This window comes from Thrips palmi, unplaced genomic scaffold (assembly GCF_012932325.1).
Source record: "Thrips palmi isolate BJ-2018 unplaced genomic scaffold, TpBJ-2018v1 HiC_scaffold_1, whole genome shotgun sequence".
Lineage (NCBI taxonomy): Eukaryota > Metazoa > Arthropoda > Insecta > Thysanoptera > Thripidae > Thrips > Thrips palmi.
The window spans coordinates 7,881,615-7,909,373 of NW_023144620.1; the positions used below are offsets into that span (position 1 = coordinate 7,881,615).

Genomic DNA, 27,759 nt, shown 5'->3' on the forward strand with positions numbered 1-27,759 from the left:
GTGCTTGAGTCAAGCATACAGTTACGACCACGCCAAGTACCGAGTCGCTGGACACGTGGTTCAGGTAAACTCGGCAAATTGACGAAATGCAGGAAGGCGCGCGACGCATTGAGGATCGCGCGGCGCGCAGTGCGGCCCGGATTGGTCGGGCTGCCGCACCCTGCCGCGCCGCCCCACCCCCTCGCCCTCCCCACCGCTCGCTCAGCCTCACTCGGGCCGCCACCCCTCCCCTCCCCCCTCGCCCCGGCGGCGCACCCGAACGACCCGAACGCCGAAGGCCACGCCGCGACGACGGCTCGGCAGCGCGTCCTGGACGCCTCGGCGTGGCCGTGTGCGTGAGGCCGAGACATGTTCGGCGCCAATGCGTCGTTTTGCCGCCAGGAGCGCCACGATACAGGAGGCGACGCTGCGCTGCGCAATTTGACTCTGCGGCCTTTGTTCAAGTTTTCAAAAAATGGTTTCAACCAGGTAAAAGTTTGAAAGTGGTTGGTTGTGAACTCATAAAACGACGCCTCTGCCTCCACTGTAATCACAAAAGCGTGAATTTCTTTATCCCTGCTATGACTTCTATCAAAAACAACTGCCCAACTTTTTCCCGATTAGAGCAAAGTGAACTGTACGTGAAAGCAAAGAACCTCAGCAGCCTTCTAAAAGGGGGCGTCGCACCGAGAAAGTGGCGCGCTGTTTTTTGTCAGAGTACAGCGGAGGCGCGGCTATAATTTCATTTCCATTTAGATGCCTGCAATAACAGTGGCGTTCGCCTCGTCCCTGTTTGCACACTGTTTGCACGGACAACACACAGCATGCGCCGCATCGAGCGGTGGATAAATAAGGCATAATCCCTAATTGGTCGTCACGCGCTGTCCGCCGCGCGGGGCCACGCGGCGCCACGCGGCGCCACGCGGCGGAAGGGGGACAAACAGTGGCAAATGGCGCACGCGGCCACACCTGCGGGAACGCGCTTCCGTCGCTCTGCCTCTCTCGCACTCACATATACTGGCCTGGACGCCCTAAGAGTGCGGAAGAGGCGGAGCCAATAATGAGTCCACCGCTCATCCAAGGCACCGCGGCCGCGCGCCGCGCCTTTCAACAATATTTTTATTCGCCACGAGAACGTTAGCGCGAGAAAGAACCTAAGAATCATAGGATGATTCGACTCTCGTAAGGATACTTATTACGCGCACGCACCGCGGCCACTTGGCAGAAAGAAACACAATGTCGGCAGTCTCCTCGAGATATAATATTTCTCTGCAATTTGAGCTTCTTCCACTTTTTTCCGCACGACGACGGCGCCACCGAGTCAACCGCAAGAAGAAAGAAGAAGAAGAAGAAGAAGAAGAAGAAGAAGAAGAAGTCTTTTTGCGGTGTAGTGGGCGGATGACGCGGTGCGGTCATGTGCATGAGAGCGTCTTATCGAGGGCATTTATCAGCGCGCGGCGTGGCGAGGCGGGGGAAATTTATTGGGCGTTTGTTTTTCGCGCGGCTCGGCGAAAACAGCCCGACGTCACGACCCAACTTTATCCCGCGACGCGGCAAGCACGCCCGACTCGGCCAAATTGCTTCCACTTTTTCATGTTATTCCTCCCATATTTCTGGATGCGGCGTGAGGTTGTTGCGCTAAACCCGCCCACGCCGTGGTGTGGCCAGCCCGGCTCAGCCCGGCCCGCTCGGTAAATAATGGCGTTCTAGCCTAACCACACGCCGTGCTGCGGTCGCGGAGAAATATGACTTCTTTTTTTTTTCCGGATGGTATGATTACTGGCAGATGAACGATGTGCGAAAGGGTGCGAGCGGGGAGTGGTTGTGGGTGGCAGCCCTGTGTGTGCGTGTGTGTGTCTTGGTTGTGTGTCGGCGTGTGTGCTCGTATGTGAATGTGTGTGTGTGCGCACACATGACAAACCCGATCTGTTAGAGCGCATTAGTGCTCACATCACTGCTTTCTCCCTCTCTCTCTCTCTCTCTCTCTCTCTCTCTCTCTCTCTCTCTCGCTCGCTCCCTCTCGCCCGGGCCGCTCGACCATCCGTCTCTGTCTGCCCCCAGCAGGCCGCCTGCCCTATCTCCCCTACGCGGCGCGGCGTTCCGCAGACAACACCGAAACCTCTCGGGCAAGATGGAGAAAAGGAAGGGTCAGAGGTGAGGCGAGGGTGGAGGGAAGTGCAACCGCGGCTTCGATTGGATTGCGATTTCAGGTTGCGCCAATTTATGGCCCCTTTCCCCACCACAGGAAATCACGTGACTCATTGCCAAGTGATAAATTTTTCATCCTCTCATTGTTCATCGTCGTTTTGCATCATTCATCGACGTCATACGGCGCAAGAAGATATGAAATTTTACGCGCGTATATCCCCCCCCCCTCTCTCTCTCTCTCTCCTGCCAATCCCCTCGCGTCAATTGACACCCACACTTGACGCGAGATACGCCCTTCCGTCTGCCTGGGCCAATATACTGTACGCCACTCGATTCGCAAGCGAAGCCCCGCTGCGACCAGAGAGAGAGAGAGAGAGAGAGAGAGAGAGAGAGAGAGAGAGAGAGAGAGAGAGAGAGAGAGAGAGAGAGAGAGAGAGAGAGGAGCGGCGGAGCCCAGCGCGGCCCTTCGGACAACAAGCATTCGAATCTGCATTGCAAATCGCGTGGCGAGTCGTGTATCTCTCTGTGCACATTTTCAGCGCTCGTTTTCCTCCTTTCTTTATTGTTTTTGTCTTTTCCTTTTTTACGAGCGTTGGCGGGTTTTCTTTCATCCCACACTGTTCTTTTTTTTTTTCACGTCGGTTTGATTTGGCGCGCGGACCGCAGTGGCGAGGGAGGGAGCGCGCCCCCTCCCCTCCCTCGCGCGGCGAGCTTCCCTTTTTTGCCGGTAGAGGTCGCGCGGCGCGCACCTGACCACCCCTCGTTTTAATGGGCCGGCCCGGCGGACCCGGCAGGCACAACCTCCTATTTCACGTGTTACCAACTGCACCATGTCATTATCCGTACTTACGCGGGGAGGGCTCGGCCGGGCTTTGCCAGCACGACCGATCGAAAACGCCTCGCGCGTAAGTACGGTTCAGATGAGCTGCGTCCCGACCGGGGCGCTCTTATATTGCGCCGCTCCGTGTTTCAATTTTAGTCCTCCGCGAGTTTCCATGATGCACGAGTAATGAAGCGGGAATAATGCGCGACAAGGCTCGGACAAGGCGCAGCGAGAGATGAATAAAAATAATAAGCCCGCTGTGAGGAAAACAAAGTTGTCCCTTTTCTTCCCTCCGCGAAATAATCCTCCTCCGAGTTTCCGAGATTATGCGCACCACGCGAATATAATGAAGCGAGCAGTGCTGGCTGCAAGACGCAGCGAGGAAAGTATGCAAATAAATTCGCTGTAAAGGAAACAGGGAGCCTCTTTCTCCCGGCGAATAGTCGTCCCTTTTCTGCCTCTCGCGGTTCATTACTACGCTGCGAGAGCTACGCGGAGCTACGCGGCGCGGGCCGAGAAAGTCCCGTTGCGAGCGTCCGAGCCTCTCGAGGAGGGAAAGTGCGGCGGGGAGGGGAGGGGCAGGTGCGGCCAATGGCGTGGCTCGCTCGCCTCAAATCGGACCGCCGCCGGGGACATTGTCAATTCGGGGCGTCTTTGGTCGAGAGAGAGAGAGAGAGAGAGGGGGGGGGGGGGGGGGGCGTGCGCGGCAAGACGTATGGGGTGCGAGAGAGGCAGAGCGACGGAGCGCTGTGCTGCTGAATCACAGCGCTGACTTGGCCACTGACTCGCCTCTCCCAGCAGCAATCCCGGCTAGCGGCGTTGAAAAACTCGCTGCAATATTGAACAGCATTGAGCAGGCGCCCCTCGGCCGGCCGGGGCAGTCCAGTCAGGTGACGCCTGCCCATTTGCACCGCGTGCTCCGCGTGTTGGAGGGTGGCTGAGAACCCCGCCGGCTGCGGCGCCAGCCTCGTGGGGGAAGGCGGGGTGGGGCGGGGCGGGGCGGGCGCGGTGGGGTGGGGCGGGGCGGGGTGGGGGATGGCGGGGCGAATCAAAGCGGCCCGGAAATTGGACTGGGGACTGGCGGCGCTGGCGGCGCACTCTCTTATCGGCGCACGCCTCACTTCACCGGGCTGGCCTGGAAGCACGCTGGAAGCGCTGCTGGAAGCATGCTGGAAGCCTCAAAGGCCGCGCCCGCGAACCGGAAGCCGCGGGGAAGGGAGAGCGAAGGGGAGGAGTCGGGGAGGGGGATTTGCAAAGATCAGTCGAGGGATGTGGTGGTGACTCTTGGCTGTGTGACTTATGTTGTTTTGTTTTTTTTTTCATCCGAAAAAAATGCGTTGCAAGTATTTTTCTTTTTATATTTTTGAGAAGTTCTGGCGCTTATGACTGCCACAGGACACAACATTATCAACTATGAAGTTCCCGACACGTTGTTGTGTCCGAGTCAGCCCACATTCAAAGAAAATAAAGGCACCACGACAGTGGAAATGAATACAATGCGGTTTCGAGAAACGCAGCCATTCCTTCGTAGAAACGACGTTTATTTGTAAAAATATTCAGAAACATTTCTGCCGGAGTGCTGCATTCAATTCCCTCCGGAGAAGGGGGAGAGGGAAGTGCCCGAGTACGTAAAGGCGAGGCTATGAAATACTAATGGGCGTCCGGCAGGGCCGTCGGGCGGTGTGTGTGTGTGTGTGTGTGTGTGTGTGTGTGTGTGTGTGTGTGTCCACAGCTTGTCCAACAGGTCCGCGAAGCACACAGGGCTCCGCCGTTTGATTCCGAACAGAGCTTTCTGCGTCCGTCGCACTCATGGGCAGGCAATGGCGACCGCCCTTCCACCATCAACAAACGCCTTCATTGAAAATTCAGAGCGTTGCAAATGCGCGAAGCCTGTTCGAAAACTCACATCCCTCCGGAAAAGTCTGGCCCGAGGGCGTTCCATGGCGGCGCGAGAGAGGCAGACAGGCGAAGCGCTTCCCGGTATCAAAGCAAGCTGCCCAACAGCCTTGGCAGCTGCTCGGGCGGCCTGGCTAGGCCTGGCCCGAGGCCTGGCCCGAGGCCTGGCCCCTCCCGGTGGGTGGCCCCGAGCCCAATGGGCACGGCCGGCACGGTCCTTCCCCTCGCGGCGCCACCCCCCGTCACGTTCTTATTTTAGACGCGTGCAATATTTTCCGTGTCATTACTCTCTCGGACGGACCGCGGACGCGTCACGCGCAAAGCCTCCCCCTGCCTCGCACTGCCTTGGCGCTTGGGCCACCAGTCGCTATTGTTCTCCAGAATTAATTATTCCACCGGTTCATTCAACCGCGAAGCTTCCGTTTCCGACAGAGCACCGCCGTAAAACTCGTAACCACGAAAAGGGTACATGTTTACCGGTTTTCATGGAGGCGAAAAATGATGGCCAGAGGTCAGCCACTTTTTGCACAGTGAAAGATGCACCTTGGCCGAGTCTTGCCAAGTCACGGTTCGCAAGTGATGGGGGTGTGACTGTACTAAAAGGACTGTTAGCGGAGATGTGAAAGCCCAAGAGCGCCGTGCTGGGATGCCAGCGTGACGCGATTTGCCAAATTTCGCATTTTGGGGCTTCCAATTTTAGGCATTCTCATCACTGTAAAAGCACGTGCAAAATATTCTAAGTATTTTCTTTCCTATTCGCCAGATCCACGTGACCCGCGCCTAGCGCAATTTCCCTGTTCCAAACGGCTGTGCCGTGAGATGGTCATCGTCCCCTCGCTCGGTGTTTGATGCCGGCAGTGTCTTCCTGTCTCTGTCATACTCACGGGTTGTTCCGTCTGGGTGCGAGAGAGACAGGGCGCGCCGCGGGGAGGGGCGTGTTGGCCGAGGGGTGGTGGCGCGGCGCGCCGCGTGTTGCTGACACGCCGTTACACTGCACGGCCTGCACGCGCGGCGCCGTAAAGAGAGTCTGTTATTTGCAGGACGCCACGCCGCGCCACGCCGCAGGCTGCATTCGGATCCAATATCATGAGGCCGGGCTGGGCCGGGCGAGCCGCGGCGTGGTGCGGCGCGACCGGCTGCGTCACGCTCTGGAAGGAAAAGGTATGACGCCGCGAAACGGACAAATAATGCCGCAGCTGTGCGGCTCGGTTACAGTCGAACTAACGACGGATTTTTGGGTGGACTGCAGAGACTAAGGCCTCAGTTGGTCAAAGAGCGATCGAATCTCTGTAAGAGGCGGCAATTTCCACCGTCGAAAAAAAGTCCAAGACTGTGTGAATACCTGTGTGGAGAATGATTTTAGCTGGCGAAATTGGACATGGCGGGCGAGATCGTCTAGTCTGCAAACCGATGGTCCGACAGACAGAAGGACAGACAGACAGACTGACAGACAGACCGGCTGGCCAGCGACCCTGCAAACAAATAAAAAGACACGCCAGGCTGCTTTGCTTCGACTCGAAAAAAAGGAGGGACAAGAAAAATAACGATGATGGTGGAGATTGTTGTCTTCGCCGGGCCACCGCGCCGTGCCCCGCCTGCCCCGCTTGCCCCGCCGCCCCGCCTGCCCCCGGCTAGAATGGAGCGGATGTTTGTGCTCCACCGACCGACTGCGGCCGCCACCGCCAGGGGGCAGCACCAGGCAGACCCTGCCAGGAAAAAGGCCGGCATTCTGGTCCCCGCCCGCCCACCGCACCGGGGCCGACCCCGCCCGGGCAGCACCCGAAAAGCGACACAGCCACCATGAGGCTCCAGCACCGTTCCAATGCGTCACAGCTGCACGCCGAACGATACCTAATAGTAAGAAAGCTGTGGCGAGGCGCTGAGACGGCCCGCAGTTGCAGCTGCAGCTGGACCTCTGAGTCGTACTTGAACGGGCCGCCACAACTGAGTCTTTTCTCAGCGCCTCCGCCACAACTGAGTCTGTATTACTAGTCGGTATCGTGATACGACGCCAGGGAGGCGACACCACAGTGTTTGTCTAACTGGACTCTTTTCAAGCTCTCGCTCCTGGCATCGGATTCGAACCAAGCTGCGAACAAGAAAATAGATGGGTAACATCATGTTTTGTCGAATCCTGTTCAAAGGCCAGAAAGCTTCAGAGCGAGTCTGGACTTCCCTAGCTCCTTTCACCGCCTTTCCGTATTTTAGCGACGGTCCCTGCGAGCCTGCGAACGCGGAGCGGCACTGACCCGGATGGAGCACAGCAAAGCACAGCTCACGGTCGCCATGTTGGTTCAGTCGACCGCTGCTGGCTGACACGCATACGCACGGCCCGATTCCACTACGTATTTTTCTCAGTGTAGTCGCCATGGCCGTCCGCCGCCGGTCCCGGATGGTCCCGACTGGGCTCCGAGCGTTTCCGAATGGTTCCGACTGCTGGTCCCGAACGGTCCCGACGCGGCGGTCGAAAAGCCCGGCCGTGTTTTTAACAGAGTCGGCACGCCGCGCGCGATCCGTGCCTCGTTTTGTTTTTGTGCGGTGCGGCGGGTACCACTCGGCGAGGCCAGCGGGTAGCAACATCGTGCGAGGCTGGCCGAGGAGGGGGGAGGGGGAACTGGAGAAGATGCCGAACCACGCAGGCCGCGCTGCGCCGCCGTGCGCCGCACAGGCAGGACGTGAGAACCAAGTATCGCCGCGTCGCCCTCGGCCTGGAATTGCTGTCGACGCGTTCAGAGTTCGTACTGCACACAAGACTGCCTGCTGCTTGCAATGCAGAATGGATGGCGAGTGTTTGTGTGTGTTCTATGGGTTTTTGCGAGTTGGTTTGTACTTACACATACCACTTTGATACCCCCGCTGTCGGCGCTTACGGACTCCAAACCGACGAATCAAAATGGACCTCAGCACAACGAGGAGCAGGAACGACGGGCAGGAACGACGAGCCGATTACCTCCACCGAACCTGTGCCGGGGCCTTCGGGTTTGGGACCAGTAATGTCACAAAGTTGGTCAAAAACTGATTGAATCTCCGAAAGCAGCCGTTTTCGCTGAATTTGGGGGGGCCACTGCGTCCGATCTAGTTGCCGTAAAAGGCCGCCCTCGACGTCCTAGTATTCGTAAGACCCTACTCTTTCATGCCCCGTATCGGGAAGACGTTGACCACAACGATTTTACCTTTGACCGCAACGATTTTCCGACCAAGTTGGTCAAAAAGTGGTTGAATCTCAGAAATTTGCTGGTTTTGCTGACTTTGGGCGGCCACTGTGTCCAATCTAGTTGCCGTAAAAGGCCTCCCTCGACGTCCTAGTATTCGTAAGACCCTACTCTTTCATGCCCCGTATCGGGAAGACGTTGACCACAACGATTTTACCTTTGACCGCAACGATTTTCCGACCAAGTTGGTCAAAAAGTGGTCGATTCTCAGAAATTTGCTGATTTTGCTGACTTTGGGCGGCCACTGTGTCCAATCTAGTTGCCGTAAAAGGCCTCCCTCGACGTCTTGATATTCTTAAGACCCTACTCTTTCATGCCCCGCATCGGGAAGACGTTGACCACAACGATTTTACCTTTGACCGCAACGATTTTCCGACCAAGTTGGTCAAAAAGTGGTCGAATCTTAGAAATTTGCTGATTTTGCTGACTTTGGGCGGCCACTGTGTCCAATCTAGCTGCCGTAAAAGGCCTCCCTCGACGCCCTAGTATTCTTAAGACCCTACTCTTTCATGCCCTGTATCGGGGAGGCTATTGACCGCAACTAGTTTGGGAGCGGTAGCCTCACAAAGTTGGTCGTGAAGGGTAAAAACATAATGATAATCGGGGGCCTTTTGCGGTCTTATCCGCCAGGGCCTTTTGAGGGCCAGTCGAGCCTGTCTACATCCCGACAGCATTTCTTCAGCCCGAGAACATCTCCTCATCCCGAGAGCATTCCCGGATCCCAAGAGCATCTTCAGTCCCAGGGGCATTTCTTCATCCCGAGGGCATTCCTACAACCCGAGAGTATTTCTTCATTCCGAGGGCATTCCTTCAGCCCCAGACCAGCAGTATTTTCATCCTGAAAGCGTTTCTTCATTCCGAGAGCATTTCTACAGCCCGAGAGCATTTCATCATCCGGAGAGCTTGCTGGAGAGCATTTCTTCTGCTCGACAGCATATCTTCTCTTTTGAGACCGCAGTGTCATAAGGCTCGAAACAGGGCGGCGGGCGTCACCAGGACATCACTTGAAACCTCGTGGCGTGGCGAGGCGTGGCGGGGCGTGCCGTGGCGCGGCCTATTTTTAACCGTAAGGAGCGACCTCTGCTTGGCATTGCGCCTGCCTGCCTGGCTGTCGGCTGGCTGGCTGTCGGCTGGCTGGCTGCCGGCTGCCAGTCGCTTGTCGGCTGCCCGTCGTCGGCCTGTCCTTGTCCCGGCCGTCCCGGCGCAGCGCAGCGGATTGGGTTGGGGCGAAGAGGGGAAACGAAGGGTGGAGAACCGAAAACCGAAAAGCGAAGCCTGCCGAAGCCGAAGGGAGAGAATCCGAAGGGAGGACGGAGGCAAGGAGGCCACCTGGTGCTGCTTTGCTCGGCTTTGCTGCGGCCGTTGCTGCCGAGGCTTCGTCGCCTCGCTTGCCTTCTCGCTGCTTCTCGGCGAGCGCGGACGGCGGCGCAGCGGAGACGGCGACAGCGGCGCGCCCGGCCCGGCCCCCACCCCCCGCCGAAACGTGACGTCACGCGCTCTGATTGGCCGGCGCGGCGAGTGGGAGGAGCACGCGGCGGACGAGGCGAGGAAGACGCGGCGATAACCGACGGACGAGCGGCGCGGAGCGGGCCGGCAGGAAAGCGGAGCCGAGGGAAAGAGAGACCGAGAGAGAAAGACGAAAGACCCTCCAGTTGGGACTTGGATGCCGTGGTGTACAGAAGTGTGTGCGCGCTCCAGGCAGCGCCGTGCCGAGCCGCAAAGTTGTGACCCGTTGTAAGCACTACGGCGCCGCGGTACCGGTACCGCACCGCGGCCTTCAAGCGCGCCGCCAGCGCCTGCCCGCGTGTGTCCGTTCGTCCGTCCGTTCGCCGGGCCTTGGCCGTGCTGTGGATAACCTAACCTCACCATGAGTTGTGGGTACTTCTCGCCGGTCGCCGGTCGTTGTGGATAACTTGTTGGATACCTAGTCGCCGTGTCGGATACCCCAGCGTCAAGTAAGTTAGTTGTCGTGTTTTCGGTTTGGGCCGTTTCGGCTGCTCGGCTCGGCGCTGGGGGCTGCCGAGCCGAGCCAGGCCCGTAGCGCTCGGCTCGGTTCGGCTCGCCTCGGAGCCGTGCTGGCCGCGCTGGCGGGCTGCGGGGAGGGGCCGGGAGGGCCGGGGGGTGGCGAGGGGAACTGCCGTGCCGAGGGGGAGCGCGGCGCTGGCGCGGTGGAGGTCGGGCATGCGCGTTGGCTGTGTACGGGCTGGCACCAAGGCTGGGCGGCGTGACGCGGCGTGGCGCGGCGTGGAGTGCCAGCCGGCACGTCGGTTGTGTTTACTTTCTGCTAGAAAGGCCATCCACGGTCGCCCGGTGGAGCTGGATCGCCGGTTGTGCGTCTCAAAGTCGCGCTCCGAAGATGCCGTGGCGGAGCGCGGAGTCCAAGGACACCGGTGGCCACGGGCAGGCTGCAGAGGGGCCCGGATTGAGTCCACAAGTCCACCGGCGTGGACCGGCAGGCCGAGCGGGCGGGTATGACCTGAGAAAGGTACGACCCGTTCCTCCGTGTTTTGCTAAAAGAAAGAAAGAGAGAGATGTTATAAAACGCTGAACCGTGTCAGTTCGAGTTACAGCGGGGTCTGGTCTACAATTAGGATTGGGTCGGGCCCGCAGAAGGGGAGGCGGGGGGAGGGGAGGTCTTGTTGTGTATTCTTTTGTGATGCGAGAATCGTTGCCGCTGCTTCCCCCCTCCCCCAACCTTTTCAAGGAGCCTGTCCCAGGCCATCCTTCATGTGCATTCCGATTCTTCGCCGTCGTCAACAAACGGCTCGGTACCGCCGCGCGTACTTCTTGGAGTCCACCCCCAACCCCAGTTCCCCCACCCCGGGAGGAAACGGATGTGTATGATCACACGGAGTGAGCGAGCGTGTGTGTGAGTGTGAGTGTGAGTGTGTGCGGTGGTGGTGGGCTGGGTCGGGGGTTCCGAGAAGGGGGAGGAGGCGGTATAGTGCATTACCAGGGAGGCAGAGAGTCCTGTCCATCTGTTTCTTCTCTCGTCACGTCTCTCCCTCTGCGAAGCCACGGCCCTGCTTTCAGGAAGAAGGCAGCCACCCCAAGGCCGGCGACGTCACGGAGGACACGTCGAGGACCCCGTCATCATCAGTCGCCCCAGGAGTCCTGGCCGGCCTCGGACTTTGTCGAGTTGTGGAAGATAGTAGCGCCTCGCAGGTGATAAACCCTCAGGCAAAGGCACGCAACTGGGGGCCGGCGCGCTGCAGTTGCGGCACTGCGCCGTCCTGGAGGGAGGGAGGAGCAGCTATGAGGAATGAGTCAGTCTGTCGCTGGATGCCGGCGATGCCGAGAGCGACAGGTACCCCACGGAAGCAGAGAGAGAGAGAGAGAGAGAGAGAGAGAGAGAGAGAGAGAGAGAGAGAGACGTCCTCGGCCATCTATTTTGGCAGCTGAAGCCCCTATCAGGTTGTCGCACCCGGCCGGCGCGCCGGCGGACACTCCGTCCCTAAGCAAACGACACCGACTGATGAACTATTTGCTTTGTTCAGCAGCTGGATGCGAGCCAACTGTTTCTTTCCACGTCCGGAGTCCAAGCTGTCATGAGGAATTAGGAATGCCGACACGGCGTGCTCCACTGCGAAATCCGGACTCGGTGCGCGGGGAGGCGGGGCAGCGCAGTGTAGCGCACTGAGGCAAGCACCTCGTCAAAGGCTGCCTGCCAACAGCGCTACGGATTTTCCCGCTCAGCTCTGTCTCTCTCGCACCTGCAGGTCCCGCAGGGGACGGCCCGTGAGTGCGAGGGAGACAGACAACTCGTCCTTCCAGCAAGGCTCGCGCGGGACGACCGGACTCCAAAATGATGAAGACGGACGTCAAGAGATGATTTCAAAATGCGTGCAGAGACCGCGCGGCAGAGGCAACGCGAGGGGAGCTCTCTCTCTCTCTCTCTCTCTCTCTCTCTCTCTCTCTCTCTCTCTCTCTCTCTCTCTCTCTCTCTCTCTCTCTCTCTCTCTCTCTCTCCCGCACACATACAAACACGCTCGCTTTGACAATCAGCTCCAGGTAAGCGGCAATTGACCTCGTTAGGGCAGGTGCCTTCCTTTGAAAGGTGCCCGTTCGAAAGGCATGCGTGCTGCCCGCCACTGCCCGGCACAGACGAAAGGCCTGCCGGAGGAGGAGGGGGAGGGGGCACGACATGCCAATCCAAGATTCAAAAGGAAACAGGTCAAGCGCGGTCACACTGCTCGCCCACGTGTGTGCTGCACTAGCTCTGTCCTTCTCGCACTCGTGGGGCATCGCGCAGGGGCGCGAGAGGGACGACACGACTCTTCGACCGGGCGACGTAGGCGACTTGGCTGAGGTTTGGCGACGGCTGGAGGTTTGAACAGCCCCTGGACTTGCAACCAGCTCCGCGCGAAACGAGTGGAGAAGGGTGGCCGTAATCTCCGCGGGAGGGCAATGAGGGACCCTCGACGAGGGTGCGGCGACGCGGCGCACCGAGCGTGGCGTCTCTCTCACACTCACGGGCAGACCCCGAGGGCCCGCAGGGGTGCGAGAGAGACAGAGAGACGGAATCGGCCGCGGTGCTTCTCACCGGTCTTGGCCGCCACCCCTCCTGTGCGACAAGGCCAATATGACGAAAGCCAGGTCGCGCTTTTATGCAGTTGAGGCCGTCCTGCTGTCTCTCTCGCGCTCACGGGGAGCCCCGTCGGGCCGTAGGGGTGCGAGAGAGGCAGAGCGAAGGACTGCGTGCGACACTGTCGCGGGGACGGACGGGGTGACCGTGGGTGACCCCTCCGGACGGTCTATGTGGACCACTCCGTCACCCGCCCACATTCCATCCATCCATGTCCAGCCGGCCGCGTGCATCGGCAGCCCGTCTCTCTCGCACTCATGGAGCGGCCCAAAAGGTGCGAGAGAGACAGCGACGAAAACGACTCTCAGTCTGAGCCGGCAGAAGCCCGATGAAGACGCGTAAACTGGTTTCGGCGTGGTGGCGTGCCGTGGCGTGCCGTGCCGCGACCTTCCCGTGCGCCCTGCGATAGGCATCGGCCCGGCCTTTCGGTCCGCGCGGGCGGCCGCCATGATGGCCACCGCGCACACCGCGAGTCCAAGCTTTTGTTTATCGTTGGCGGCAGCACCTGTGTGATCGCTGCTAAGCCTAGCTAACTTGGAGTAGCACGACGAGGAGCTGGCAACAGGCAGAGGAGGGCGGCGGGGGAGGGAGGGAGAGGAGAGACTGCCGAGGGTGGACGGGCGAGTGGGATAGAGTGCCTGGAGGACTGGTGGCGATGCTAGAGTGCGACCGGGGACGAACCGCGGAGGGAGGGAGAGGGAGGGTTGCACCGCGACGCACCTTCGCGAACGGAGGCATGACGGAGACGGGTCCCCGCGCGGAGAGAGGAGAGAGAGAGAGACACCTGTTGAGCGAAAGCCGGGGGGTGGCGCGGCGCCGCGGCTGAATTGGAGTGGTCTGTCGGAGAACGGCGTGCGTTCGACGGGCCTACGCTGTCAGCCGCACCGCTCCAGATCCACCCTTCTCTCCCGCGCGCCGATCTTTTCCATCGCCATCTCGGCCAATTTGGCTTGGCGGTCATACGTCGCGGGGGAAGGCTGTGGTTCCGGTTCCCACGCAGCGGGGGGCTGATTTGGCCATTCACTGCACCGTAAGTGGCTCTGCTTCGGAGCCTGCTGGTGCGGGCCAGGCACGCCCCCGGCCACCCTCACGCAGTGCAACCCTCTCCCTCGCAAAGTGACGGCGCGATGCTTGCCGTCGTTGGAAGTCCAGTCTTGACGCAACCTGAGGCACACGGGCTTCGGAAAAGCCACTCGCAGTGTCTTGACGAGTGCAGAGCGCCGCGTGCGCGTGCTGCGCGTGTAGCGCGTGTGGCCGGAGAAAGCGATAGGCGCGCAGTATGGCTAGTCCGCGCGCTCGCGGTGCGGTGCGGCTCGCCACGGCCCGGCGATTCGCGACCGCAGGATCAACCACCACACTGCGGGCCTGGCCGGGCCGGGCCGCGGGGCGCGGACCCCGTGGAGCCGGCTGCAGTTCGGCTACAGTCTGTCCGAATAGCACCGCCATCGTTCTCCCGGACGCCCCTACGGACGCGACGACAGCGTTTTGGAGCGGACGGGACGGTCTGGGCGCCGCCAGCGGCCTGTAATGTGACGATGACTACTCCGTTTCGGTAATGCGCGGCATGTCCTGCCCCACACCCATTTCCCTGATGGCAGCGCACCCAAGGGCCGAAGGGACCACTACACCGCCTTCTTGACAGTGTACCGGCTTTACTGCGTGTGAGGGCGATAAGGGCCTCGAAAATGGAGCTCATTTTCCTCGCCGCTCGTTTCATTGGGATTGTTTGTCGGCTGCTCTTTGTTTTATCGGTCGCCAAGTTTTGATTGCCGGACGGCCTGGCCCGGCCCGGCCGGACCCCGAGACTTGCGCTCGGTTCAAGGAGTCCCGGCCAAACTCATTTCGACTTTGTTCTCTCTCTCTCTCTCTCTCTCTCTCTCTCTCTCTCTCTCTCTCTCTCTCTCTCTTTTGGTTGCTCGCGGGCGTTTGTTTGGGGGGGCGCGCGGAAAACGGAAGCCAGCCAAAACACGATTTTTCAAAGACATTTGTGACTGTTTCGATCAACTTTGAGGCAACACTGCTCCCAAACTAAGGTGGATAATCGCACTCCGTAACAAAGGCATGCTAAAGGAAGCGCCAAAGACCAATTGCCCGTTGAGGGAGTACGAAATACCGCCTCGGATCAGACACAGTGGCTGCTTAAAATCGGCCCAAAACACGATTTTTCAAAGACATTTTTTAACCGTTTCGACCAACTTTGAGGCAACACTGCTCCCAAACTAAGGTGGATAATCGCACTCCGTAACAAAGGCATGCTAAAGGAAGCGCCAAAGACCAATTGCCCGTTGAGGGAGTACGAAATACCGCCTCGGATCAGACACAGTGGCTGCTTAAAATCGGCCCAAAACACGATTTTTCAAAGACATTTTTTAACCGTTTCGACCAACTTTGAGGCAACACTGCTCCCAAACTAAGGTGGATAATCGCACTCCGTAACAAAGGCATGCTAAAGGAAGCGCCAAAGACCAATTGCCCGTTGAGGGAGTACGAAATACCGCCTCGGATCAGACACAGTGGCTGCTTAAAATCGGCCCAAAACACGATTTTTCAAAGACATTTTTTAACCGTTTCGACCAACTTTGAGGCAACACTGCTCCCAAACTAAGGTGGATAATCGCACTCCGTAACAAAGGCATGCTAAAGGAAGCGCCAAAGACCAATTGCCCGTTGAGGGAGTACGAAATACCGCCTCGGATCAGACACAGTGGCTGCTTAATGTCGGCCCAAAGCACTATTTTTCAAAGACATTTTTTAACCGTTTAGACCAACTTTGAGGCAACACTGCTCCCAAACTGAGGCGGATAATCGCACTCCGTAACAAAGGCATGCTAAAGCAAGGTCCGAAGACCAATTTCCCCCCAGGGTGCGAGAGGGACAGAGCGACTTGGCCACCACTCTGGGTCCTCTGGGTCCTGGCTAACTTGATGCTGATGAGTCATTACTCATTTACGTATTGGCGATTGCACTCTCGGACTGGCGGAAACACGCACGGCGCTAATTGTTGGCTTCTGCATGACTAAAGTCGGCCCGTAAATGCAGCCCTGGTGTGTGTGTGTGTGTGCGTGTGTGTGCGTGTGTGTGGTGCGTACCGTTTGATTGGCGTTTCATGGCTTCGAAGGCGGGGCGCCCTACTCGCCCGTAATTACTCGACGACGCCTTTCTTGCCTACACACACACACACACAGCGTTTGGCTTCGCCGGTGGCTGACGCGCTGCTCGGCGAAAGCTCGGCTGCAGCGCGGCGCGCGGGAAACGGCAACAACTCTTAATTAAATTCCGCGCGATATTGCGCGTGGCCTGGCGTGGGCGCGTCATCGGGATGCATCCTCACGCAACGGTAGCGGCCGGCCGGCCAGGCGGACAGCGCGGCCGGCGCCGCTGTGGCCAATAAGCCACCGGCGGGGCTATCATCGGGGAGCGGAGCGAGCGGAGCGGCGCTGTTGTTGTTTTTTTCCAATCTCACCAATTCCGCCCAATGATGGGCTTGCCGGGCACCGCGGCCGCCGTGTCGGGCCGTCGCGTTAGCCCGGCCAATTAAATCGTCCCTCTCTCTCTCTCTCTCTCTCTCTCTCTCTCTCTCCTCTCTCTGCGTGTGTTTGCAGGTTCCGAGGGGCTCTCCTTACCCTTGGCGGATCGTGCCGCGGTCGCTTGTCGCTCAAATCCCTCTCCCGCCCCCACAGTGCTCCCCCGCGTACACACACACAATATCCCTGATTATCCTTCCCCGCGCGCTGGCGGGGCCGGACGCCCGAATGCTTCCCTGCGAATGTTTTTATGCATGCGTCCTCGCCAAACACTGGCCACGTCCTTCCAGTGCGGTGGCGCGATCCGGGAACAGGTGGCGCCCTCTGTGTGCATTCAATTCCCTGCCGGGCCGCAAACGCGGGCAGCACTTGATGAATGACTTTGTCGTGGGCCCCTTCCCCTCTGCCTCCCCGGAGTCTTCCCCGGGACGTGTCGTGAATATGGGCCCCTTTTTGGGCGGCCGAGGTGCACAGGGGAGTGGGTGGGGCGTTCAGGAGACAGTGCCCAAGCGGCGGCCGCGTTCAACTCGCTTTTTTGCGAAATGAACAGCATAGAAAGGCGGCCGAAAACAGAGAGAGAGAGAGAGAGAGAGAGAGAGAGAGAGAGAGAGAGAGAGAGAGAGAGAGAGAGAGAGAGACCGCGCGAGAGGGCGCGGCGCGCAGCCTCTCAGGGTATCGACCGTGCGGGTGGGGGAAGAAGAGCGTGTGTCGCTTACGCCCTGCTACCCCTTCTACCCCTTCCCTGCATCCCTTTTATTGGGGATCGTCATCGCTTCGCCATCTGTGCTGCTGGCCCGGCCCGGCTGGCTCGCAGTGGCGCGGCGTCGCAGCGGGCCTAAGCGGCCTAAGCCCTCTAATGACTCGGCAAACAAACGCCTTGGATTCGACATTGGGCAAAAATGTCGCCCTTCTCTCGCCCCTGGCGTTGCCACTGGCGTCGTCATTGGTTCCTCCGCCTCATTGTTGCCTCCCTGTTGCAGGATGACGTCAGCCAAGGCCAAAGCGCCGGCCCGGCCGGTGTTCGGCACCCTCAACGAGCACCTGGTGTGCACGCTGTGCAAGGGCTACTTCGTGGACGCCACCACCATCACGGAGTGCCTCCACTCGTGTAAGTATCTGCCCGCAGTCCGTCTCTGTCGTACTCATGGGGCTTTCCTTGTGGGTGCGAGAGAGGCAGAGCCCTGCGTAGGCCTCACGCTACACTCAGCGAGGCGAGGGCCTCTCCGGTTGCCCACTCTATGTCCGGGAGTCTGGGACGAGGGTGCCTACACGTCGCCCAGTCCGGCATACGTCAGCCTCGACAGCTGCGTGGCTGCGCGCGTGCGACCGTGCCACAGACACGGTTGTCCAAGTCGAATCGCCGATTCGGCATTCGCTGCCTCCTCCCGGATTTATCTTGCTCTTTTCAGAAGGAAGAGACCAGTCGGGGAGAGGCCGCCGCCGATCCGGACCACCTTGGGGCCCGCGGAGTGGGGCGGGGCGCGGTGGGGTGGGGCGCGACCGCGGCAGTCTGCCCGCCTGCCCCGCGGCCCGCGCCGGGGGGCTGGTGAAAGGCAGCGATAGATAGATAGCCCCACGGGGCCGCGGGCCGCCACCAGGCCGCCACGCCACACGAGGACCCCCAGGCAGTGTCGCGGGCCCCACCGCCCCGCCGCACTGGCCGTCTTCCAAGCGGCGCACACGGCCACGCCACGGCCACGATGGACGCGGCGCGGAAGGAATCTGACGGGCAGGGTTGTCGGCGCGCCGGGGTCCGCGTCGCGGAAGTGCTCGGCGTGTACCTGAGACCGGCCGTCGGCACCACCGGGCACCGGCCTGCTGCACTAGAAGGAGACCGAGCTGCCACCCCGTCAGCCTGACAGCTTTCCTCTGCGGTGCTTGCCGGAGCGTGGCGGGGCCGGCGGCTGGCGCGGGGCGGCGCGGGGCAGCGCGGGGCCCGGTGCGGGGCCCCTCTTCCTTCCGTGTCGGCCGGGCACAGGCCGGGCAGGCGGGCAAGCACGGCAAGCCGGCCGGGGGCCTCCGCGCCACGCCACGCCGGCGGCACGGCGCGGCACAGCGCCAGCCTGCAATCAGCTGACTCGGGTATCGTCCGCGCAGAAAGTAGCTGGCGACGGCGTCGAGACCCGAGTCCCCGGGACTTGGACGGGATCCTGGAAGCGAGTACCCGCTGACCCCGCGACCCCCCACGACCTCGGCGACCCCAGGGGGTGGCCACTCTCTGGCCCAGTAGGCCTGGCCGGCCTGGCCTACCGATGCGGGAGACGAGACGTTTGCCTGTGGCGGTACGAAATGTGGCAACGCCGCGCCCCGCACTGGCAGCGCGGCCTGGCCACGGCCTGGCGCAGCCACAGCCCATGCCGGCGTAGCGCAGCGCAGCCCGGCAGAGCCCGGCCCTGCGCGGCTCGCCACGGCGCGGCGCCTACGGTGGCGGTGGTGGCTGCGGACCGGGCAATGCAGGGCGATGCCTCCGCCGCCACCGCGCCGCTACGCCGCTCTTGCTGGCACATTTTGTGTTGTCTGGGCACAGCGGCCGCGGGGCCGCGCGGCCCGGCAGGGCGGATCCAGGCGGCCCTTTTAGAGGGTGGATGTGAAGCTGGCGTCGCGTAGCGTCGCGGCGGCCCAAGCTGCGCGCAAGCTGCGCAAACTGCGTCTTCGCGCCATTTGCGCGCCAGCCCAGGGACAGGCTCTCGTGGACCGCGCCGCCGCCGTGGAGGTCCAGCGCGGTGCGTCTCGATGGGGCCCGCGCTGCCTGATAAGAGAGAGACTGGCTCTTCCAGGAACCATGCGCCGCTCCGGCCCACTGTGAAAAAAGTTGGCCGGGCAAGGCGACACGCTGCGACACGCCGCGCCGGTCGGTCAGCACTTCTGGAAAGCCAACCTCAGCACCAGCGGGGTGGACATACCCGGGGAGGGGGGGAGGACGAAATCTTGACCCTCATCGCCCTCAAGCTCGTCCTTCTCAGCCATTATCCAGTATCTCCAGGCAGGGGGTCCACTGCGGGGCAATAAAATTGCACAGGGAAGAAGATAAATCGTAAAAACGGGCGAAAAGCGGGAGTCGCGCCAACGCCGCGAAACGCACGGGAAAAATTGATCCGTCCGTCCGGGGTCTGAGTCAGAGCCGGTGTGACGAGGACAAGGCGTCCCGGCCCGTCCCGGCCAGACGTCGGTTTTGGATGACGGAGCTGTCGAAGCGACGCGCCAAACACGGGAACACGGACAACACGGGCCGCGACAAGCTTTTTGGCGCGGTCGGCGCGGCGAGGCATGGCGAGGCGCGCACGGCAGCAGCAGCCGATGCAATCCGTGAAAGTGGCCTCGGCTTCTGAATCGGTAGGCGGCGCACCAACCAGCGCAGCCTGTTTCCTCGTCCTCGTGTGTGCGTGCGTGTGTGTGTGTGTTGAGTGGCGGGGCAGGGACTGGCTAAAAAGTAACGTACTCCGTGCCAACGTTGCGTTGATTTCGCGCTGATTTGCGCGAACCGTTCCCCCGTCCCGCCGTGCCTACTAGGCGTCTGCTAGGCCTGCTAGGTGTGGACCGGGTCTCGCGGTCGGCGCGCATTACCGTTCCGCCGCGCTGCCGCGAAAGTCTGCCAGAAACGAGTGCGCTCGGTGGTCGTCTCTCTCCTCCACTGCTTGCCAGAAAAGAGTGCTCTGACCGCCTGTCTCTCTGTCCACAGTCTGCCGGAGCTGCATCGTCCAGTACATCCAGGGCAGCAGCTTCTGCCCGCGCTGCGAGGTGCAGCTCCACAAGGGGAGCCCACTGCGCAGCCTCAAGTGAGTTCCCTTTCCGCCATTTCTACCCGACCGAGGAAGGGCGGTGTCCAAACTCTAACTCTCTATCTCTCGCTCGTTGCAGGCCCGACAAAACCCTCCAGGACATCGTGTTCAAGCTAGTGCCAAATCTGTTTCACAATGAAATGCAGAGGAGAAGAGTCTACTACGACGCTCACCCACAGTATGGTAAGTTCGAGGAGTTTCAAGCAACCACCCCCCTCTGGCCGTGCCATACAAACTTCTGAATCGTCCCCCTTCCCGTTGTGATGTTTCACCTGTGTCGCGATTTGTCTCATCCCGGCATCACAACTGCCTCTTTTTATCTTGTCCGACGCTTCCCTGTGTCGTCGTTTTTTTTCCTGACTCGGTGTTTCTGTGTGCGACAGCTGACCAGACGACTCCGGAGCAGCGGGGAGACTGCCTGGAAAGGTTCTACTCGCCGGACGACCGCATCAGCCTATCGCTCGAGTACCATGACAGGAGGTAAGGACTGCCGTGTCACGCTTACGCCGCTTGCGCGTCACAAACACGTCACGGACGTGTCACAAGCACGTCACCGACGCGGCCAGATCGGACGCTAGATTGACTCGCCACAGTCAAAACAAACGCCGCAAGCGGTCCCTTTTACAGGAACTTCTTGCTAGTTGTCTGAAACTGCACTGAGTCCGAGGAAGGCGCCTCACCATTGCAAACGAGGGCCCCGCCAGAGGGCGTTCCTTTCCCCGGAACTACTGTCTGAAGCTGAGTCGACGAGGCCGCCGGCGTGCCGAGGCGTGCTCCAAGGCGTACCGCCCCGCCCCGCCCCGCCACGATAAGATAATGCGGCTGCGGCGCCGCCGCGGTCATTGAACAGGTGTGGCGGCGCGACATTCAATTTAACGAGAAATAAACATTTTCAGTGACCGCGCACGCTCCCTCCAGCACCCTGGCCTATCGCGGCCCTCGCGGCACGTGGCTCGTCCTGGGAGCGGCCGCACCTGCTGTGTCGCATCCCCCTCCCTGTCCTTATTCCGCAATATAAAAAGGCCACAACCTCCACCCTTTGAGACCTTTCGGTGCACGCCAGGTGGGGCGGGCTGCTTCGGCCCGCGTGCTTCGGCCCGCCCCCGCGCGCGACCTTTGTTGTTTTCCCTTGACTTGAGGCTGCAGGCTGGCCGGCTGGCTGGCTGGCTGGCGCGTCGCGCCCGCCGCGTCCGCCGGACGTGGCGTTATCTCAACCCTCTCGATCGATCCCCCGCGCCACCCACCCCCCGGACGCATCGATTGGAAAGGTGCGTCTCTAACTGGAGTGTCTCTGTGTTGCAGGAGAGTCAAGGCGGGCGAGGAGAGGCCGCTGCGGCCCAAGCGGTACCTCGAGTGCCCCGCGCTCTTCACCGTGGGGCTGCTCAAGAGGTTCGTCAGGGACAAGTTCGAGCTGCCGTCGGAAATCCTGGTGAGGACACGCGCGCATTTGCAGTGCGACGGTTTTGCGCGCGCGCCTCCGCGCTGAGTGCTATGCGTGAAACATCGAATCCTGTTCCGGTCGTCGTTCCACTCGTTCTAACGCTGTTTTTCTCCTTTCCCGTTGCAGATTGACGTTTTCCTGCGAAGGGAGAGCCTTGCTGATGAGTACACGCTGCTGGATATTGCCTACATCTACCCCTGGAAGAGGGTGAGTCTGCACCCACTCGGCATCCAATGGCGTAAGCTGCCCCTGATGAATGCGCCTAACGCCCCTTTTCTTTGCAGAGCGAGCCCATGCGGTTCTTCTACCGCCTGCGGGACTCCAGGGTGCCGGAGAGCGACGAGGAGGTGGAGCGGGAGATGCCCTCGCTGTGCGCCGCGGTGACGGCGCGGGCGACGCGGGCCTCGCGCAGGGCCTCGTCGGCGTCCTCGCTGGCCAGCCCCCTGGCCAGTCCGCGCGGCAGCCCCGTGCCCCGCATCAAGACCGAGTCCCCGCCGCCGGCCAAGCTGACGACGCAGCCGCCGGCAGGCACCCCTCAGCCAAAGCCCCTGACGCTGGCCAAGCCCGCGCCGACGTCGCCGCCGCCCAAGGTGTGCAGCCCCACGAGCACCGGGCCAAAGATCACCCTCACCATCTCACCCTCGCGCGGCACCGTCACGTCCACCACGACGGAGCTGCCGCCCAGGCCGGAGAACATCGTCTGCCCCGCGCCGCTCAAGTCCCCCACGTTGGTGCCTGTCCCAGCGCCCAAGCCGGCGACGCCCACCTCGGCGACACCCACCTCGGCGACACCCACCTCGGCAACGCCCACCTCGGCAACGCCCACCTCGGCGACGCCCACCTCGGCAACGCCCACCTCGGTGCCGCCTAGCACCGCGGCGCCGACCCCTGGACCCTTATCGGCACCCTCGGCCAAGAAGCCCAGCGCGCCAAACGCGGCCGCCGCACCAAAGCCCATGGCCGCCGCCCCCGTGTCGAAGAACTTCCCCGCCACCATCACCACGAGGACGCCCAACGGTGGCTTCATCACGGTCAAGAACCCGGTGGGGCGGCCACCCAACGGCATGACGGTGGGCGCCAAGATCGGCAGCCCGCCGCCCAAGAGCCCGGTTGGCCCGGCCAAGCCCGTCGCGTCCTCGCCCAAAGCGTCGCCTCAGGCCGCCGTCAAGACCAAGCGCCACAGCAACGGGCTGCCCGTGCTCGCACCGAAGGACCCCAAGCTGTCCACGACCACGCTCAGCCCCATCGTGGCCCTGCAGAACATCGTCCAGATCAACAAGATGGCGGAGGCCATCAGGAACCCCGGCGTGGCCAACGGCAACGCGCGCCCGGCGGGTAAGGAGCAGGCCGCGGACGACGAGAAGAACAAGGTGGAGACGGCCAAGGCCATCCTCCAGCTCAGCATGGGCTTCAAGCGCAGCGACACGCCGACGGACACGACGCTGCACAACCGCATCGACAACATCGTCAAGGGCCTCCAGGACGACGAGTCGAACGACGGCACCCTCTTCATCAAGAGCGAGCCGTCCAGCCCCGAGGCGCCAGCGGACGCCGCCAGCCCGCGCGGCTCGCCCGTGCCGCCCGCCGCGCCCGCCCAGCCCGCCAACGCGGCGCCGCCCGCCATCCCCAAAGTGAACGGACTGACCATCACCCCCATCGAGCCCGGCAAACGCAAGGCTGCACCAGGACCCGTGGGCGGCGTGGAAGAGAAGAGGATCAAGATGCACGACGCGCCGCCGGCGGCCTCCAAGAGGCCCGCCGAGGCCACGCCCACCGCGTCGGGCCCCGCCAAGATCGCCAAGGTGGACAAGATTGCCGAGTCCATCCAGCAGAAGCAGCAAGTGACGAAGAGGCCGCCTACGCCCAAGCCCATCGCGACCAAGCCCTCCGCGCCTTCGCCGGGGACAACCACCAAGCCGCCCATGTCCTCGCCGTCGTCCTTCATGTCGTTCCCGCCCGCGCAGATCAAGCCCGTGTTGCCCCAGGCGCCCAAGCCCTTGGCGCAGCTGGTGCCCCGGCCGGCGGCCAAGTCGCTGCCCCCGCTGCAGCCGAAGCCCGTCGTCATGGCGCCCCAGGCGCCGCGGCCACCGCACCCCGCTACGCCAACCGCGGCCCAGGCCAAGCCCGGCACCGTGCAGCAGAACAACCAAACCAAAGTCAGCCCTGCCCAGCAGAAAGTCCAAATGAAACCCGGCACACCGCAGCAGAATAAGCAAGCCAAACCCGGTACTCCTCAGCAGAACAATCAGACCAAACCCACAGCAGGCCAGCAGAATAACCAAGCCAAACCCGTTAGTGCCCAGCAGATGAATCAAGTCAAACCGGGTTCTTCACAGCAGAACAGTCAAGCCAAGCCCGGCACTCCCCAGCAAACCAACCAAGTGAAACCCGGAACTCCCCAGCAGACCAATCAAGCAAAACCCGGTACTCCCCAGCAGCCTAATCAAGTCAAACCTGGCGCTCCCCAGCAGTCCAACCAGGCCAAACCCGGTACTCCCCAACAGAACAACCTGGCGAGACCCGGTACTCCCCAACAGAACAACCTTGCCAGACCCGGTACTCCCCAGCAGACCAGCCTAGCCAGGCCCGGTACTCCTCAGCAGACAAACCAAGCAAAACCCAGCACTCCTCAACAGAACAACCAATCAAAACCCGGTACTCCTCAGCAGACCAACCAAGCCAGACCAGGCACTCCCCAGCAGACCACCCAAGCCAAACCCGGTACTCCTCAACAGGTTAACCCGGCCAGACCTGGACCCGTTCAACAGAACAACCAAGTCAAAAGCAGCCCTGCCCAGCAGAACAACCAAGCCAAACCCTCCGCTGACCAGTTGAACAACCAAGCCAAAGCCGCCTCTGGAGCGCAGAGTCAGCAGACCAAGCCCGCTCCCACGCAGCCCTCAAAGCCTGCCAACGCGCAGCAGCCGCAGCAGCAGCAGCAGAACCCGGCGACGCAGCCCAGCAAACCCACGGCAGTGCCGTCGCCAATGCAGTCGCCCAACAACCAGGCCACCAAGGTAAGCCTAACTGATCCCTGTCTGAAACTTGCGCCTAGCGCCCCTCTGCTTCAGCCACCCTGACTACAACCTCGTTTTCTTACTTTCCCAGAAGCCCGAGTCTCCTGCCAAGAGCAAGAAGCCCATCCCGGACCTGCAGAGGCTGCAGCGGCCGCTGTCCGGCACCACGGTCAACGGCAGCCTGTCGCTAGCGGAGGTCAAGGAGCAGCTCGCCAAGAAGGGGCACTACAGCCCGCCGTCACCGCAGCAGCAGCCGCAGCAGCCCAACCGGACGCCGCCGCGGCTCATCGAGATTTCGCAGCAGCGCAAGTCGGCCGGCCCCGGCATCCCCGGGCACCGCGACTACGGCGGCGCCCTGGACCTGACGGCGGCCTCGCCACGCGCCGCGGATCACGGCGGCAGCTGGACGCCGCCGCCGAACTTCGCGCAGACGGTGGTGAAGAGGCAGCAGCTGCTGCAGCCCATGCTGAGGCCGCCGCCGTCCTCGCTGTCGTCGGCGTCGCCCTCGCCGCCCGCCGACAGCCCCGGCTCGGCCACGTCGTCCGTCAGCCCGGAGCTCTTCATGGAGCAGAACAGCGTGTTGGCCCAGCAGGTGCAGGCGCAGGCCATCCTGCAGCACATGCAGCTGCAGAGCCTGCTGCAGGCCCAGGCCCAGGCCGCCATGCAGCCGCGCTTCCCGCTCGGGCTCAAGAAGGCCATCGAGGACTGGGGCGTCAAGGCGACCGCCAAGAGGAAGTGATGTGTGTGATGTGATATAGACGTTCTTGCGAACGATTTATCTGTGATAGAACCTTATCTTTGAGTTAATCATGTTTAATTTCGCCCCCCTCTGAGCCCGACTGCAAAGTTCGGGTGGGACGCGAGTGTGTCGATGTTTGCGTGCCAAAACGGCGTCTCGCACGGGGGCTGTATGTTCGGTAGTTCGTTCTTGTGGTGCACTGGACGACTCGGCAGATGAGCCCGTGCCCTGGACTGAAGACGCCATGAGTGAGGCACACGAGTCTCCTTTTTCTTGAAGGCAGGTGTTCAGGTGTTCAAGTTTCCTTGTGGCAAAGCCTGCCTGTGATACTTTCCCGCGCGTTTCCCGTTCGTCTATCCGTGTGCCCACTAGCCGGTTGTGTAGATTGAACTCTTCACTTGATTCTGCTCGGCTCATGAAATCTCACAGCGGTCAAGTCAATGTGATTATTTTATTTTTTCCCGAAATTTTGAAAACTTTATTGGAGTGCGTTGGCACCAGTGGGGGCCATCGACTCCATTGCGAGGGATTGCACTAGTCAATACCGAAATGCGGCGAAGGCCGGTGCTCACAGTCGCACGAGGAGCAATCAACTAAGATGTTACGCTTTGTATCAAGCAGCGAGTACATTTATGACTGAAATTGTTTTGCAATCTGAGGACTGAGACAAGTGTCATAGTTTTGTTACACTGCCATATGTACTGCCCAATACCAAGTCTGTTGCCGTACAGAGTCTGATTTCCTCTGTGCTAATGCGCAACTGCGAGGTTCACTGTTGAAATTTTTCGATCTATTTTTTTGTCGGAATGTGTTGAATGAATTATGTAACGCAGTCTCCCCGCGTCTGATTGGCAGAGACGCGGAGCAGCTGCCGTCGCTGGACTTCCCCGCCCCGGGGTCCAAAGTTGTTAATGTTCCTTTTATTGTTCGAAACGTTACATTTGGGACAATGAAGACGTCTTCGGAGCCAGTTTATGTTTGTACATATCATTGTGTGAAAGGCTGATTTGTAAATTTCACCTGTTGATAACGCTTATTATTAAAATTATCTCTTTTCCGAACCTGTGCCGTCGTCTTTCCTTCCCCTCCCACCGGCCGAGATCGCGCCCTAATACACACCGCACCTCGGACTGGAAGAGTGTTGTTCCAGACGCCACGCGAAGGGTGATGGGAAACACATGCGGTAGTACTCCGCCCGCTCCTTTGCCGTCTTCATTCCGTTGCCCCGGCGACCGAGGCAGCAGCATCAATCTCCTTCTGCCGCCCCGAGGCTGCCCGAAGCTGCCCGAGGCCGAGACGCGCTGCGTGGGGACGTCGCGGCGTGGGCGGGGAGACGAGACGCCGCTCCACTCAACTGCCCCGCAAATAATGAAAACTACGCTGTCGCAGCCCATAGACCGCACCCCATTTCTCTGCGGTCCCCTCCCCCGCCTCCTTCCGGCCATCGGCTTCCCCGAACGGCCCATTTAGGCGGATATTAGAGCCCTGGTCACCGGGAAGCCTCCCCGGCGACGCCACAGCCACGCCGCCCAAGGACGCGCCACGCGATATTTTCAAAGTTGGACGCAAAGAGCTTTACGCCGACACGAATAATAAGACGAAGGAGGTCGCGGAGCCGCGGCGGCGGGGAGGGCGGTGGGGCGGAGAGGCCCGCGGGCGGGGGGTGGCGGGGCGTGGTGCGGTACCGAGCGGCGCGGCTCGCCACGGCGCGGTCCGGCGCACGGCCCTGCCGAGCGGAGCGCGCCAGCAAGCCGAGCCCAGCCGGGCCAGCCGCGCGCGCTGCGGCGCCGAGCCGGGCGACGCGTTGGCGCCGCGGCGGTAGGCAGCACTGCGTCGCGTCGCACGGCGTCGCACCGCGGTGTGGCGTATTACCGACCTGGCCGCCGGCCTGCCGACGGGCTGCCCCTGGCTGCCCCAGGCCTGGCGAGTCGACAGAGTTACGTCACCGCACCTGCACCGGCCGTGTCACAAACACACTGCAAACGTTCCCCGCTGCGTACCGCTGCGGCGCCACCACAGTGCTGCGCGACGCGCCGCACCCCGCTTTTCCGGCGCTTTGCCACCGAGGGTGCCGCCGGTGGTCCGAGGCCCGCGAGGACACTGTCGGCACGCTCGACTTGACGCCGAGTGGGGCAGCGGGGGCGGGCAGCCCAGCCGTGTGTGAAAGGCAAGGCGTGAAAGGGTGCAGCAAAGCCCGCAAGGCCCGCAAAGCCCGAATCATTCCCACCCCAGCGGTTCTTCCGGGTCGCTCCCCGCACCGCCCGGAATCTGGAATCGACGAGGACGAAAAGGAGCGCGACATCTCCTTCGCCTTTTTTCGAATCGCGCCGAACGCCGAAAAGGCCATCCCGTAATTGCGGAGGAGTGAGGGAGGAATGTAATTTCTGGGAAATCTCGGCATTATGCGCGCGGCTCGGGTCGAGCTCGCAGTCTCGCAGGGCCGTAAGGGCGGCGGGAGGGGGACAGAGAGGGAAGAGAGAGGGAGGGGTGGGGTGAAGGGAGAGGGCGCGGCGAAGTACAGGGCGCCGCCAGCGGTAATGACTAATTAAGGAGCAGCACTGCGAGTTACCGCGGCGGGGCGGGGCGGGGCACACTTCCTTCTAAGGGCGTTAAGCC

The 27,759-nt window shown here is 61.3% G+C and overlaps 1 protein-coding gene across 2 annotated transcripts; it reads left to right on the forward strand.

Annotated features, from left to right (window-relative positions):
• Positions 1-9,636: 9,636 nt before the first annotated feature.
• Positions 9,637-26,204, forward strand: LOC117641122 (nascent polypeptide-associated complex subunit alpha, muscle-specific form-like). Of its 2 annotated transcripts, none has more exons than XM_034378239.1 (9): positions 9,637-10,013; positions 17,148-17,275; positions 19,847-19,943; positions 20,026-20,129; positions 20,330-20,426; positions 21,249-21,375; positions 21,514-21,594; positions 21,672-24,404; positions 24,496-26,204. In XM_034378239.1, the coding sequence occupies exons 2-9, from the start codon at positions 17,149-17,151 to the stop codon at positions 25,141-25,143; spliced, it is 4,014 nt and encodes a 1,337-aa protein (XP_034234130.1). In that variant the 5' UTR covers positions 9,637-10,013; position 17,148; the 3' UTR covers positions 25,144-26,204. The 2 variants fall into 2 exon arrangements, with proteins under 2 accessions (XP_034234130.1, XP_034234137.1); XM_034378246.1 differs by lacking the exon at positions 9,637-10,013 and adding an exon at positions 10,291-10,543.
• Positions 26,205-27,759: the final 1,555 nt, after the last annotated feature.